At 55.1% G+C, this 15,150-nt stretch overlaps 1 protein-coding gene across 2 annotated transcripts in view; it reads left to right on the top strand.

Moving 5' to 3' along the window:
* Positions 1 to 15,150, top strand: part of OSBP2 (oxysterol binding protein 2) — a 140,213-nt gene that overhangs the window by 84,129 nt on the left and 40,934 nt on the right. For both annotated transcript variants that reach the window (XM_074920891.1, XM_074920890.1), the window contains exon 3: positions 9,278 to 9,528. In XM_074920891.1, coding sequence (XP_074776992.1) covers positions 9,278 to 9,528 — 251 coding nt within the window. The remainder of the gene's footprint in view (positions 1 to 9,277; positions 9,529 to 15,150) is intronic.

Genomic DNA, 15,150 nt, shown 5'->3' on the forward strand with positions numbered 1-15,150 from the left:
ATACCTGGAAAGGGAAGCTTTTCTGCTCACAGGGCGTAGAAGGAAGGTGTGGGATGTAGGAAGAGAGCATCTGGGCTGGACCCGGAGAGGAAGGTAAGTGGGGATTAATTGCCCACCTTAGCCGTGGTGTGGTGCCCCATAGCTGCGGTGCTTCGGGCTGGAGATGTCACAGCTGGACTCCAGATGCAGTTCGTGAATTTTAGAATAGAAAGTCTAATGTTGACGCCTCCAATCCCTTTTCCTCCTCCTGGTTTATCCCCTGGAAAGGCTCTTCCCCTCTTTGCTCGCCCGGGGGCAGCACCGAAACAGCCCTCCCGTGAGCAGCAGCACCCTGGGGTTGCTCCAGGTCTCCCCTATGATTTTGGGGTGGCTGTGCTGCATGGCGGTGCCTCCGGCGGGCACCGTGTCACTGGGTTTCCCCATGAGCTGCAGTGCAAAGCCCCAGCGTGTTGCCAGTGCAGGAAAGTGCCTGCCTTGTGCCTCCAGCCAGCAGGTTTTCCACCAGCTCTGAAGAAATTGCAAGCAATGGGAAATATTTAGCTGAGGGAAGTTTCAGAGGCAGAAAACGGGTGTGTAAAGGGAAATTCTGCCTTAATGGTCTTCTTGTGAGACGCTTGCTCTGAGCGCTGAGGTTTTGTGTGGCTCTCCAGGCTGAGAAACAAGCCTGAAGAGGCTTACGACCGATAGCTGCTGATCCATTTTACATAGATTAAATAGCATCACAGCTCCAAAAATAATCTTCCCTGTTTACCGTGAGGCTGGCTGTTACTATAGCAACTGCTTCATGCCAGTGCCCTACAAATAAAAACCACAACAGATTGCCTTTAAGTTCGTTCGCAAGTCAAAACAAAGTATGAGATGGGGAATGAAGGGACTTGATTTGTATGAGCGCATGTTTTTAGGGTGCATAGTGTGTGCAAAATATAAGCTGTGCGTGTTCCTGGAGAGGAGATTTATAACAAGCTGCTGTTAGCAGTGATCTGTGTCTCTTGTATTTGAGCCCTTGGTTGCAGATGTTTCCCGTGTGCATCGTGAGCAACAAGAAAGGCAGCTCATAAAACAGCAACTGCATTTGTAAAACGTTCCTGGGGCAGGAGGGAGAGGAGGGTTTTGCAAACCTTGGTGGCTGTGGCATGGGTTACTGCGGTGCTTGGGGGCTCGTGGGTCATGGCAGCCCTGCCCAATACTGCAGGCAGAGGGCAAAAGTAGTGGTTTTGGGCCTGAGTCGTGGTCCCGCATGGCTGATGGCACCTTACACGCAGACTGAGCCCAAAACTTCTGCCTTGGAGCCACCTCTGGCCCAGGGTCCCGGCAGGCGTTGACTTGGAGGTGCTGGTACCGAGAGAGAACCCTGCTCTGAGCAGTCAGTGCGAGGCTTGGTTGTGGGAAGGAAAGGGGGGTGCGTTCAAATATCTGGTGTCCCTGTGTGCCACCAATGGGCACGGGGAGGTCTCCAAAGGACGCTGAGTTTGGGAAGGGCAGGAAACCTTGGGAGGATGCTGTGGAAGCTGCGCTGACTCATACAAGACACAGGAATGAAAGGAGCCTTGCAATTTGTTGTCAAATATATGCTTCCAGCTTTTCATTTTTATTTTCTTGGGTAGCTTTTGTTCGCTGTAGAAGAGTGACATAATTTCTTGCTAAATGTCTGTCTGTTGTGGTGAAGAGCAGGGTGAGCTGAGGTGAAGCTTATGAGCTGGGCACCTGCTACTCCCCGAAGAGGTCCAGGGGTACCCAAATCCCAGCACAGGTCGGGGGTCCTGGGCTGGGCAGCCCCCCTGCCAACCTACTGAAGGTTTGCTGCTTTAGGGATGATCTTTCTTCTGTAGAGAGCAGATGGTAGAGCTGCTGCCGGCGGCACCGGCTGGCACCTGGCACAGAGAGGGATGGGGTCAGGTAGAAGCACCGCTGTCCTTCACAGGAGGGGAATTCATCGCAGAGCCCATTCCCTCTGCTGGGGGCAGCCTGTGCTGGGGCTGCGTTGGAGGGTGGCATGTGATGAAATAGTATTTGTGTCCTTGAAGGATCTTTCCTGTGTGAAGGGAGCAGGGATGCCTTCCTGGCTCCTGCAGAGCCTCCAGGTTTTTTGCTGGTTCCAGATACACAGCCCATGGTCTGCCCTGACCCTGCCCGGCTGGGTTCATGGTTTAATGTGATTCAAGTTTTAATGTGATTTAGGAGCTGGTAGGAGGTAGCTTGGGCTTGGAGTGGGCAGTGGATCCAAATAAGCCAAAGTGGTGAAAGGTGTAAGGTGGCATCCAGAGGCAGTGAGCACAGAGCATCCTCCACCTTGGCATGTCCTCACCGCCCTGGTTCTGGCACTCTCTTCTTTATTCCTTGCTTGTGTTGGAAACCCCTGTTCCGAGCCATCGTGAAAACTCATTTTGGGTTGGGGTGCACTTGCTGCATTGGAAAACTTTGCAGGTGTATCACAGAATTGTCTAGGTTGGAAAAGACCTTGAAGATCATCTAGTCCAACTGTGAACCTCACACTGACCGTTCCTAACTCCACCAGATCCCTCAGCGCTGGCTCAACCCGACTCTTCAACCCCTCCAGGGATGGGGACTCCCCCCTGCCCTGGGCAGCCCATTCCAACGCCCAACAGCCCCTTCTGCACAGAAATCCTTCCTCAGAGCCAGCCTGACCCTGCCCTGGGCAGCTTGAGGCCATTCCCTCTGGGCCTGGCGCTGGGTCCTTGGCTCCAGAGACTCATCCCCCCTCTCTGCCCCCTCCTGGCAGGGAGTTGCAGAGGGCCAGGAGGTCTCCCCTCAGCCTCCTCTTCTCCAGACTGAACCCCCCCAGTTCCCCCAGCTGCTCCCCAGCAGACCTGTGCTCCAGACCCTGCCCCAGCTCCGTTGCCCTTCTCTGGACACGCTCGAGTCATTCAATGGACTTTTTGGGGTGAGGGGCCCAAAATAGTAATCTGCTGGGCAGCGCCGGGGTGCCCAGGTGTTCCTCACTGTCAGCCTCGTGCAGTCCTTGCTCTGCCAGCTCTGCCATTGTGGAGGGGTTGTGATGGGCCAGTGGGGGATGCTGCACTGCCCTGCCTGGATTTTTCATCTTGTGTGTTGTGAAGCTTATGGCAAAGCCTCGCACATGTCCCTGGTGTACTTTGCCCTTGACAAGTCTCTTTTGAGTTGGACCTATCAGCCATTGCCAAGGATGGAAAAGAATATTTGGGAGTCATGCTTTCCCCCACTCTAGGTCCGAAGCATTTAGGAATATAAGTTTGTCCAGCTTCCAAGAGGTTTTGTGGTCTTGAATCACTGTGATTAGGAAACCTCCCATTTGGGCAGCTGCTGAAGCCCTGGGTGATGCAGGTCTGCCAGGCAGGTTGGAAATTTGCTTCTGGAAATTGCCTGCGATGTTTGCCTTCTGCTGAGGAGCCCTGGACCTCTGTGTGGGTATTTCCTGACCTTCAGGGTGTTTTACCAGCCTTAGCAAAGCAAAATACAGGCTTTTTTTTTTCCTGGCTGAGTTGATACAAAGGAGGGATCCCCAGCACCGCAGTGTTTGGCCATGCTCCAAGCAAAGACCTCCAGGCGATGGCTTGTGGCTGTTTCACCTTTCTGGATGAGTAAATACTTTATCCTAAGCCATAAGAATAAACATTGCTGCTCTTCTTTACTCCAGCACTTCACAAATCTTCAGCAGTAACTGTAGGAGTTGGTGGGTCTTGTGCTGTCACAGCAAAGTGGCTCCCCTGGGACTATCCTCCCCCAGATGGGAAAACGAGTTGTCCAGACCCCGATGACAATCCTGTCCCCACACTCCTGGCTGTGCCGCAGGGACAAATGGGAGTGTTCCCGTTGTGATGGTTGTCCCGGTGATACCAGGAGACCAGCTGGGAAGCTGGGTGGAGATGGCGTGGAATCAGCACGCTTCTGCTCGGATCTGGGGGCTGCTCTTACCTTCAGCCTGGAGGCTGAAGCTGGTGCAGATCTGAGGGGCTTCTGGTTCCTTGGGGAAACAGAAGGACTTGTGTTTCTGCATATTTGGGCTTTGGTCAGCTTTCTCTCAAGTTCCCAGGAGAAAGAGGTACAGCAACGCTGGTCCTCATGCCTCCCTTCCTTGGGCTGGAGAGCAGCCTGGCGCTGGAGGATGCTGAAGCCTCCGGTGAGTGCTGTGTGTGGAGCAAGTGCGGAAGGATGGAGCGGAGGAAACCTGTGTGTAATTCAAAAAGTAATAATGAGTGCACACACCGCTATTCTGCTTGTGGTGGTGGTCCCCGTGGGGCTGCAGTTGGTGTTTTCCTGGCCCTTTTTCAACGTTTTTCCCAGTGCTGCACCTGTAGGTGAATTCAGCCTCATTCAACCTCCCAGCTTTCCCAGAGCCAGGATTTCACAACTATCTTTGCAGTCAGAAAACCTCTAGGGAGAGAAATGAGTGACTGTTAGTTTCTGGGGACTCCATCAATCCTGCCTGGCCCGTGCTGGTGCTGTGAGGGCGGTAAGGAGCAAAGTATTTCAGTGCTGGGAGGTGTTTTGGCATTGATTGGGTTGGAAACCCATCTTCAGAGCCGGTGTCTGTGCTTTGCCCTGGTGGGATGGCAGTGAGGTTGTTTGGGTGCTTTGTGCAATTGTTTTTGCTTTAATTTGCTCTGATTAGATGGTAGCTATGACATTGTGTTTCCTTCTTCCTGTGTTTTGAGATAATTACAGCAAATTATGTTGCTTGAGGTATTTTTATTATATCATGAGAAACAGAAGCATGAAGCAGTCCAGGTCTGTATATGTCCTGGGTACTGGGGCTGCGGGTACAGAGGCAGAGCCAGTGATGGGGATGAGCTTACTGGGGATGGGGAGAGATAATGAGTTTTCTGTCTTCTGCACTGGGTGTGCTTTTGCTTCCCAGTGTTGCCCATCGCTCCCCATGGGTGCACCATGACCCTCGAGCCTTAAGATCCTGTTTGAAGTCTCCAGCCTCAGCAGAAGGTCTGACACCCTGTTCCTCCATTTGCACAGGCAGGAGGAGAAAGGTGAGATCCTGCTGCCCACCCCACCAGCATCACGGCATGGCCATGAAAGCAACTTTGGGGCAGGCAGGGAGCGGGTGAGGGATGATCAGCTCAGCTAACTCATCCTGAACAAGCAGCGTTATGGCTGGCGTGGTCTGACCCAGGTGCCTTCCCCCTTTTTCCCGGGCTTTGAGGCATTTATATAATTCTACACAATGATAAAAAATGGGCCATGCTGCATTCATGCCTCCTGCCTCAAGCTGAGCACACAGGCAGGAATCATTACCACAGCCTCGATAAATGGGCAGCGATGGGCAGGAAATGATGCCCTGGCAAAGGATGGAGCCTGTTCATCACCGCGCAGTGCTGTCTCTGTGCGGAGCGTTTTAATGATGGGCAAAAATCCCCAGGCTCTGATCTGGGATTGCACCTGGGGAAGGTGATCTGGGCTTTGCTCTGGAAAGCACGGAGCACTGACAGCCCGTGAGAGCCGGGACTTTGGGGCGGTCCCACGGCACTGCCCTGGGAAAGGGCCTTTTGTATAGGAAGAGAGGGGTGAAGAAATGAGAGGGAGAGATCTGGGGGTTAAATACTGCCAGGGGACAGGTCAGAGAGATGCTTCCTCCTGCTTGTCCTACTTTTTCTAGTTTCTGTAAACAGTTTGGGAAGTATTACCAATGTTTACAGAGAGAAAAGTTGAAAATTTGGTTGTTCCCTTGAGCTCCCCAGAGGAAATAGTGTCTTTTGACATAATTAGTGGTGTTAGATGCCTGTCAATTGTCTGTGGTGAAAGCTGAGCTAGTGTGGTTGACTTCTGCTTCTGGTAGTTTCATAAAACATTATAATGGATTAAAATTGGCCATTAAAGACCAGCCTTGTTAGCAATCAGATCCTAGATGCTATGGAGAGGTAGTTCCCATCTGCATTCATCTCGCACAGCCCGGGAGAGGCTGCTGGGGTGCTCAGATGGGGAGAGCACAGGTGTGCTCCTGGAGAGAGCAGGGGGCTCCTGAGCTGGGAGGAGGGGGCTGTGGCTGGGCTGAGCTGCGTAAATACCTCCACCATCTTGTTCCCACCCTGTGTGCTTTATTTGATGGTGAAGAAGTGCATGGGAGACTGTGGAAGGAGATCAAGGATTCAAACCTCTGCTCGAGACGGCCGTGGAAGGCCCCAGGGAGGTGGGAGATGGCTCTGAGCAGCAGCAGCAGCACGGAGTCCCTCTCCCTGTGAGCGTCTGGGCGCTGCAGGGTGCAGTGTGCTCTGTCATTGGGATGCACCAGCTCAGGACGAAGACAATATTCAAAGCTCGGGAGGGGGGGATGTGTAGATGCTCTCGGGGACCCAGAGTGCCCTTGTATGCCCCAGGGTGAAAGGCGCTGTGGAAATACTTGAAACATTTGAAACAAAGCAGACTTTGGGGAGGTTTTTGTTACTTTCTTTACTGGTGGAAAAGTGGCTTAAATGTTCTCGCTAGATCTGCAGTTGGCATGTACAAGATGACCATGCTCTTTGCTGTGGCGTGGCACCTTTCTGCACCTCCTGGGATGGAGCCTTTTGAATCCTGCACATCCCCGTTCCCTTTCCCCTGCCTGTCACCTCTACTTGTGCCAGAGACTTCCCTGGTGCCGTGTGTGTTTCCAAAATGCTGGTCCTGTCCCTGAGAGCGGGGCTGTCCCCTGGCCGTGCAGCTTGGGAGCTCCTCAGCCTGTCGGTGGGAGCCAGCTCTGCCCCCAGCACCTTGGCTGGCTGCTCATCTTCCTTGAGCAGGTCTCAGGTGGTTTCCCATGGGTGCTGTGAATGCTGGCTCTGATAGCTCTTTTTCCTTGGTGGCCACAAGCTGGTTTATCTCCTCACGTTTGTCAGAGTTTTTTGTGCTGTGGGTGCTCAGGGCTGGGTTCCAGCCAGACCAAATTGTTGTGTTGGGAGATGCTGCCCTGGTGCTTCACGAGCCGCTTGTGTTTTGCTCTGTGCCCTGGTTCCCAGCAGGGCTTTGATTGTCTTCTCCCTTTGTCCTTGGGCAGCTTGGGTAAATCCTGCTTTGTGGGATGAGCCTTGTCACAGAATCACAGAATCATCTAGGTTGCAAAAGACCTTGCAGCTCCTCCAGTCCAACCATGAATCTCACCCTGACCATTCCCAACTCCACCAGATCCCTCAGCGCTGGCTCAGCCCGACTCTTCAACCCCTCCAGGGATCCCGGGGACTCCCCCCCTGCCCTGGGCAGCCCATTTCAACGCCCAACAGCCCCTTCTGCACAGAAATCCTTCCTCAGAGCCAGCCTGACCCTGCCCTGGGCAGCTTGAGGCCATTCCCTCGGGGCCTGGCGCTGGCTCCTTGGCTCCAGAGACTCATCCCCCCTCTCTGCCCCCTCCTGGCAGGGAGTTGCAGAGGGCCAGGAGGTCTCCCCTCAGCCTCCTCTTCTCCACACTAAACCCCCCCAGTTCCCCCAGCCGCTCCCCAGCAGACCTGTGCTCCAGACCCTGCCCCAGCTCCGTTGCCCTTCTCTGGCCACGCTCGAGTCATTCAATGGCCTTTCTGGGGTGAGGGGCCCAAAACTGAACCCACTCAGCGAGGGGCGGCCTCCCCAGTGCCGAGCACAGGGCTCAGATCCCTTCCCTGTCCCTGCTGGCCACACCAGTGCTGACACAAGCCAGGATGCCATTGGCCTTCTTGGCCCCCTGAGCACACTGCTGGCTCCTGTTCAGCCGCTGTCAATCACCCCCCAGGTCCCTCTCTGACCGGCAGTTCTCCAGCCACTCCTCCCCAGGCCTGTAGCCCTGCTGGGGGTTGTTGTGGCCCAAGGGCAGCCCCCGGCATTTGCCCTCAGTGAAACTCCTCCAGTTGGCTGCAGCCCGTCGCTCCAGCCTGTCCAGGTCTCTCTGTAGAGCCTCCCCACCCTCGAGCAGATCCACACTCCCACTGCCCGTGGGCTTTACTTCCTCATCCCATCACCTTCTCACTGGGTAGCTGTGCTCCGCTGCTGCTTCGACTCTGGGTTGATGCTCCTTTTGTATTACCCAGCTTGCTCTGGCTCTTGCCTTAGAAGCACAGCTTCGGTGCTGTTAAATGAAGGATGCTCTTTCTCTCATTTTCCTTAGCTGACCCAAGAGCAGAGGAATTGTTATGAGCAGTGGCTGAACATCACTGTCAGTATCTACAGCATTTCAAAAGGTCTTCTAAACGAGCAAGGAATGAAAAACAAAACCCCACCTATCAGTGAATTAGGGGCTTTTCTCCTTTCCTTGCAGCCCAGAAAGGGGGTGTGCTGCACGCCCGTTTATAACTGAGGCATCCCTGAGGTCTGTGCTTTGCAGCAGCCTGGTGTCGCAGCCTGGTTGGCTTGGAGAATGTCCTCATCCCCTCGGGCTCCCCCAGTCCTGGCAGAGAAGCTGCAGGCAGGTTTTGCTGGTCCCTCCCTCTTTTTGATCCAGAAGATGATTGAGGGAGGGGAAATGAAGGGGCAGCTCTGTGCTCTGCTGCCTTCCTGGTTTTTGGGTGCACCTGGAGAAACCTTGGCTAAACCTTGCACATAAGGATGGGGTGTGGACCCTGTGCAGGACCCGCTCTGCTCTCGATCTTTGTATTTGCTTCGGGCAGCGCTGCCTCTGGGAGCCATTCACCTCCTCTGCCTTCCCCGGGGGTGTGGGGAGATGATCTGAAGAAATTCTGTGATTCTGTGAAATGCTGTGTGATACTTGCTGCTCGGTTTTGGGTTGGTTTTCTGGTTTTAAGTCAACCAAGTGTTCCAGAGTTGCAGGAATAACCATTTCTGTTGTACCTGAGATGCCGATCGTGGAGTTTTCTGCTCTCTGAAGATGTGGTGATGGTTTTGGGTAAAGGCTGTTACTCTCTGCTGTATCTTTAAGACCTTTCCCTTGGGTGGAATAGTTTGCCCTGCCCAAATCAGACTTTGCAGAGCCCCCGTGAGGTTTGCTTTCGGTGCTGGGGGCACTGACACTGTGCCCGGCTCCCATGGCTGCGTGTGGAACAGGGGAGGTTTGGCATGTGGCCCTTCCCCGGTGGCACCAGCACACCACCCTCCGTGCCACCCCCAGTCACTCAGAGCCCTGAGCCAAATCCCGGTAACAGCCACAGGAGCCCTTCGAACGGCTCCTCGGGGCTCTGGGTGATGTCCAGCATTGCTCCTCTGCACCACACTCTGCTCCCGGAGGACACAGTGACAATGACCCCAAGCCCTGGCAGAGCCGCCTGGGTGCAGGAGGAGGCAGGAGGTCCCCCTGCCCGCGGTGATGGCGGGTTAGTACGGTCCGGGGGTAACCATGGAAACTGTTTTTTTTTCTCCATCCCTCCCTTTGCAGATGACTCGGGCGACGAGGAGCCCGCCTCGCAGTCAGACAAGAGCGAGCTGCACAGCACGTTGAAAACCCTCTCGAGTAAGCTGGAGGATCTGAGCACTTGCAATGACCTGATCGCGAAGCACGGGGCGGCCCTGCAGCGCTCGCTCAGCGAGCTGGAGAACCTGAAGCTGCCGGCTGAGAGCGGCGAGAAGATCAAGGCGGTGAACGAACGAGCCACGCTCTTCCGCATCACCTCCAATGCTATGATCAACGTAAGTGCTGCTGGCCCAGCCGCCGCGTTAGGGAGGAGATGGAGAGAGAAGCGTTTTTTTCTCCTCTTCTTCCTCATTGTCCTTCTTCTTCCCTCTGGCGTGGCCCTGTTTTGTCCCTGGGCGCAGGCTTTCTGCAAGAGCCGTGCATTGGCATGGGGCTGGGGCGTAGCCGGGGGCTCGATGCCGGCTCGGGGATGGGAAGTTGGGAAGATGCAGCCTGGGAAGTGGGCACAGGCACGTGTAACCCCCCCAAGATGCAGGTCTGCTACCTCCTTACAGCATGCTTTCTGGGGAGGCTGCTCCAAAATGGGCCGTTTTGGATGTAAAGCCAGGTAATGCAGAGGTTTGGAGTGCAAAGGGGATTTCTGCTGTTCCTGGGGGTGGCTTTCTGGCTGGCACAGCAATTCAGAGCCTGTTGTCCGCTGCGGATTCAGACCTATGTCCCCACATCACTTGCATCCTCATGGACTTCCATGAAGCTGCTCTTGTTTTACACGACCAGGGATTTAACCCCCTTAGGGTCTGACAGCTGTCTTGTGCCGGCTGTGCTCTCCCGGACCGCTTGATTGGAGGTCGTGAAGCATGTGCCAGCACCGGCGCTGCTCCCTGCCTTGTGCAGCGTGATGGTGCTTTCTGATTATTGTTTGGACAGGTTCTGTTTGGGGTGTAGATCTGCCTCCATCGCAGTGAGACAGCCCTTCCTGGGGAGCTTTATTTTCCTTGGGGAGCGCTGGGGAAGAGAAGAGAGAGCAAAGCTAAATAAAATATTCAAAGCAATAAAAAAAAACCCCAACCCAAAAGCCTAACAGACCTAGAATAATATATGAAGGCAGAGCTCAGGGAATTGTGAATGGAGCAGTGTTGTCGCTGTGCTGTCCCAGCCCTGAGCAAAAGGAGGTTGTATGTTGTTTTATGTGAGCTTTTAAAAAATAATAATAAACCACAGCGGGAGCCGGAGAGCACTCAGGAGCCCTGCATTCGCAGCATCCCCCCTCTTCCTGCTCACAGGATTTTGTAGCCACAGGGAGAAAGGGCTTCCTGAGACAGTGTCTTGCATTTTGGAGCAGCTTTGGGTGTGCCTGTGCAGCGCTTTCCCCATGGAGAGTTTGTTGATGTTTTTGGAGCGGGGATGGCAGCGTGTCCTGAGTAGTGCAAGGTGATGGTGAAGCCCTCGGCGCTGACGGGAGTGGTGGGGTTTTGCTGTTAGAAGGCAGACTGGTGGTGGTATGCGGGCAGGGAATTTCTGGGGAGAAGATTTCTCCGTCAGCTTTTTGGGATGGGACGGGCAGAGCAATATTCGCTGTGGGCAGGCTAGAGAGTTGTGGTGCTTGTGACATGCTAAAAACTTGAGCAAGGCTGTTTGGACAGTGGGAAATAGCATAAAAACTGTTGTGCAGGGAAAAAACAGCAGAAACATGGTTTGTCCAAAACACCGAGTGGGTAAGAGGGGCCAAGTAGGGAGTGAGGGACGTGTTTTCAGGTGCATGTCAGAGATCTGTTTTTAACAGCATCCTTTTGCACTTCAGCTCATGGCTGAGTGTCTCGAGGAGATGTCTGAAGCAGGACAGGAGCGGAGTGGCAGCTCCGAAGGAGTGGTTGCGGCTCTCCCAGCTTGCTGATGAGCCTGTCATTTAGGCGGAAGATGATGGAGCTGTGGGCAAGGGGATGCTGACTCCTAGGAAGCAGCAACGCTTTGAGGGGGATGGATTAGAAAGGCAGGAGGAAAGTGAGCAGGGCAGGATTGTGGGGGCTGGGAGGGAGGGGGACCAACAGCCTGACTACCCCCCATGGTGGGCTGGTGCTCCCAGCTACGCTGTCTTTTCCTGCACAGATCCTTTTTTGTGCCTTGATTTATCTTTTCAACATGGGGCTGCTGCGTGGACCCTGCCTGGGGAGTCTCTCATGGGGTGGGGGGGATGGCTCTGTGCAGTGCAAAGATCCTGAAATCTTCTGTGTTGAAACATGAAACATCGCTACAGGGAAGCACATGGAGTCAAGCCATCTCCTGGCAGTAGGTGAAAATACACCCTGCTCCTGCCCACCTCAATCCTCACAGGCTTTTCAGGGCCACACATGGCATGGGAGCACAGGATGCTTTTGACAGACTGATAGTTCTTTGCAGGAGAGATTAAACCACTCTTGCTTGACAGCTTTTCCCCAGAGAGGTCCCAGCCGGCAGCGACAGGCTGGTGCTGGCACATGGATGCTCCATGTCCATGCTCTGCCCTGGCCCCAGCACCAAACCTTGCTGATCCGCTCCACCCAGCATGGCCATATCCTGCTCCGAGGGCATCACCTCTGCCTGCGCAGCAGAGATTGGCTTTTGCAGGAGGTGCTGAGGCTCACGTCTGTGCCTTGGCTGGCTGGGGATGGGGACATGCAGTGCTGCTCGTTTGTCGCTGAGGTCGTGCTGCATTCACTTCTTTTTCAGTTGCATCCCTGAGCAGTTTTGAGGGGTTTGGACCTGTGAACTGCTGGCCTGTGACCAACCCTCAGGAGCCGTCTGCTCCCGACCACTTCCCAAGCTGTGCTGGACACCCAGGAGCAGTCCCAGGCTCTGTGCTTGGGTCCTGCTCCTGGCTGGGACCTGTGCGGATAGTGTGCCCTGGCTGGTGGGCAAGGGACAGGGCAGAGCTGGGCTTTGCTGCCTGCAGCAGGACGGGATGGATGCTCCGGGCCAGTGCTTGCGATTTCCGTCCAGCTGCATGTGATCCGATTATGTAAATGTCCCCGGAGCCGCGGGGAGCGGCAGCTAGCAAGTAGAAATAAATAAACATATATGTAAAAGAAAGAGCTTTTCTGTGAAGGTGACCTCCTCGCTGAGTGCTCTGGGTGCCTGCCTTGGTCATCTCTGGGTGCTTCTCGAGATCGGGAGGAGAAAGCAGCTCGGGCTGCCCCTGCGCGAGGGATGCTTGGGATGATGGAGGAAGGTTTGGGCAGAGGCAGAGCGGGACATGCTGGACCTTTGCGTTACAGGTGAGGATCTGAAACACGGAGGTACTGACTGTTGCAGGGCTTAAATTTAAGCCTGGATGTCTGCGAGCGACCAGTTCGCTCTGCTCCCATCTGAAATCTTGGAAATCTCACATAACTCCACAGCGGGTGAGACTCGCAGCAGAGTTCAGCCTTGCTGGGACCAAGACGCCCTGTGTCAGCAGGTCTGTGTGGAGCGATGAGGAGACACAGAAAAGCAAGTTGCAATCTGTTGCAAGGGAGGAGTGGGAGGTATGTAAAAATAAGAAGCAACAAATTAAAGGGATAATGAGAGGCACAGAGACGAAGAGCGCTGTGCTGAATTGTGTAGACTCGTAAGGAGCCGGGAAAGCTCCTGTCTCGTAATTTAGCAGCAGACAGCAGGCAGGAAGGCCATGTGGACACGCTGAGGAAGCCAGTTTGGGCGTCAGGAAGAGCTCACAGTGCTGTGGGTGTTGCTAGAAATAGGCTTTTGAAAGGAATGGGGTTTGCTACAGTGAAGCTTGGAGGTGGCCGAACGGCATACGAGCGTGCGATAGCTGCGCTCTTCTTTTGCCTTGCTTTGTGCTTCCTTAAGGGACGTGAGCATGGAGAGCAGCAGAGCTTGGGCTTGGCCTTGCGTCACTCCTGGGTTAGTTTGCATTTTTCCTCGAGGTTTATGAGGAGCTGAGGTGGAAGAAGGCTCTGCCAGGCCAGCGCAGCCTGGGCAAGGAGGGGTGAGAGAGGCAGCCGGGGCAGGGATGCGGTGCTGGGTGGGAGATGCTGAGCAGGCAGGATTTCGTGAGGAGGGAGCCCTGCGTGGGCTGGCGTGGGGCAGCAGTCCCAGGGACCCAAAGTGCTCCATGCCTGCTCTTATGAGAGACCACCGTGCCGGTGGCCACCCAAGCCCATCATGCAGAGGGTGCCGGCACCCGCTTCAAGGCAGAGTGACTTCCTCACTTGGGTTTTCCTTTCCCATGGGAATGGACCTGTCTGGAGCACCAGCACCCCAAGGCATCAGCAAGGAGCATCCTTCAACCCTCTGAACGTGCAGGGAGGGTTTATAAGGAGGTGAAACACAGTGCTTGAACCAGAAGTGAGACCAGTAACAGTATGTGCTGCTTGTGCCCCAGGGAAGGCAGCTGCGGGCAGTTTGTTTAAGCCTCTCTGGGATGCCCAGCAGCATCCCAGGGGCTGCACCCTCCGTCCCCTGCAGTGTGTCTCCTTGTGGAGCCCTCCAGGGCCATGCTCCGGCTCAGCAGCAGTTACGGGGTGGCCTTGTGCCACGCGCCGGTGGCTTGAGGAGCAGCCAACCTCTTCCCGTGGTCACACTCCACTCCTGGAGACTCCAAGAGGCACCTGCCCGGTGGAGGCATCTGCCAGCGGGCACCATGGGTGGGTTTGCAGAGGCTCTGAGTGCTGGAGCTGGGGGGTTACCTGGGTGCCAGTGCTGGAGCGATCTGCCTGGGCAAACGATGCACTTTTACAGAGCCGCCCCTCTGCCTTCCTGTGTCCCAGCTTCACTGCTGTATTTGTGAAGGGCTGAGCTTCCTCTGCCCCCATGGGGATGCTGCTGTGATTAATCCGGACTCCTAAAATTGTTTCCTATTAAACCGGACTGATGCTGAGTATGTGCTCGGAGCGACGTCAGGTTCACCAGAGCTGATGTGTAATTTCTAATGGTTTATTTTAGTTATAGGTTAACTGCCATATGTGTCTGTGTTTGCTTGCAAAACTGCCTAAAGCTGGTAGAAAAGAGACTCCCCGGGATCTCCTCCCCGCCTCGGGACTAAGATGCCAGAGTGACTGCGTGGTCGGGGCGATGCTGCTGCTGCAGACGTGGCTGGGTCCCGGCGCAGAGCCGGCTGCCGGCGCGGGCGGGTGTGCGATGCCATCCCTTGGCATCCCCAAGCCCATCATGACACAGGCAGGAGGATGGACCCAACCTCTGCCTGCGCAACCCTCCCAGCAGCTGGGACAGAGATGTGGAGCAGGGAGGGAACAGCAGCCTGCTGGGCTGTTCCCAGTTCACCCCAGTACAGCCAGTGGGGCTGGAGGAGCTCTCCACCTTGTGCATCCTCATAGTGCAGGGGTTAATACAGGCACTGCAGTGAGCGAGCTCCAGCTTCAGCCCCTGGATTTGCCTCATTAGTGGCGGGGATTGCCCCCAGCAGCCCTCAGTGGCCTCAAATCAGAGGCAGAACCTTATAGTGGGGCAGGGTTTCTCTTCCCTGGGACTGCTGCAATGGTGAGCGTGCAGGAGGAGCTTGTTCTCGCCTGTAAAACAGCCTCTGTTAATTATCTGTGCTGTGCTAACGACACACGCACTAATCAGTGCATTGAAAACCATGTCAGTGACCCAGAAAACCCACGGCCTCAGGATTAAGTCTCTAACCCAACCCTAATCCTCGTCGATGAGAGGGCTGCAGCGAGGGGTCCGTGTGTCCTGGGCGTTTTTGCTGTGGATGTGCCGCGCTGATGCATAAATAACTGGTGGGTGCTTTGCTGTTCCCTGGGGGAGGTGGTGGAGGGTGACGGGTGTCCCTGGCGTCCATCCCTGCCTGCACGTCTGCCAGGGTGGGGCTGGGGTCCAGAGGAGCTGGGGTGTGAACCCTGTCCCTGCGCTCGGAGCTCCTGCAACTTCCCCTGGAGCATCCTTTATTGCTTTTT

Source organism: Athene noctua, chromosome 17, assembly GCF_965140245.1.
Source record: "Athene noctua chromosome 17, bAthNoc1.hap1.1, whole genome shotgun sequence".
NCBI classification, from domain to species: domain Eukaryota; kingdom Metazoa; phylum Chordata; class Aves; order Strigiformes; family Strigidae; genus Athene; species Athene noctua.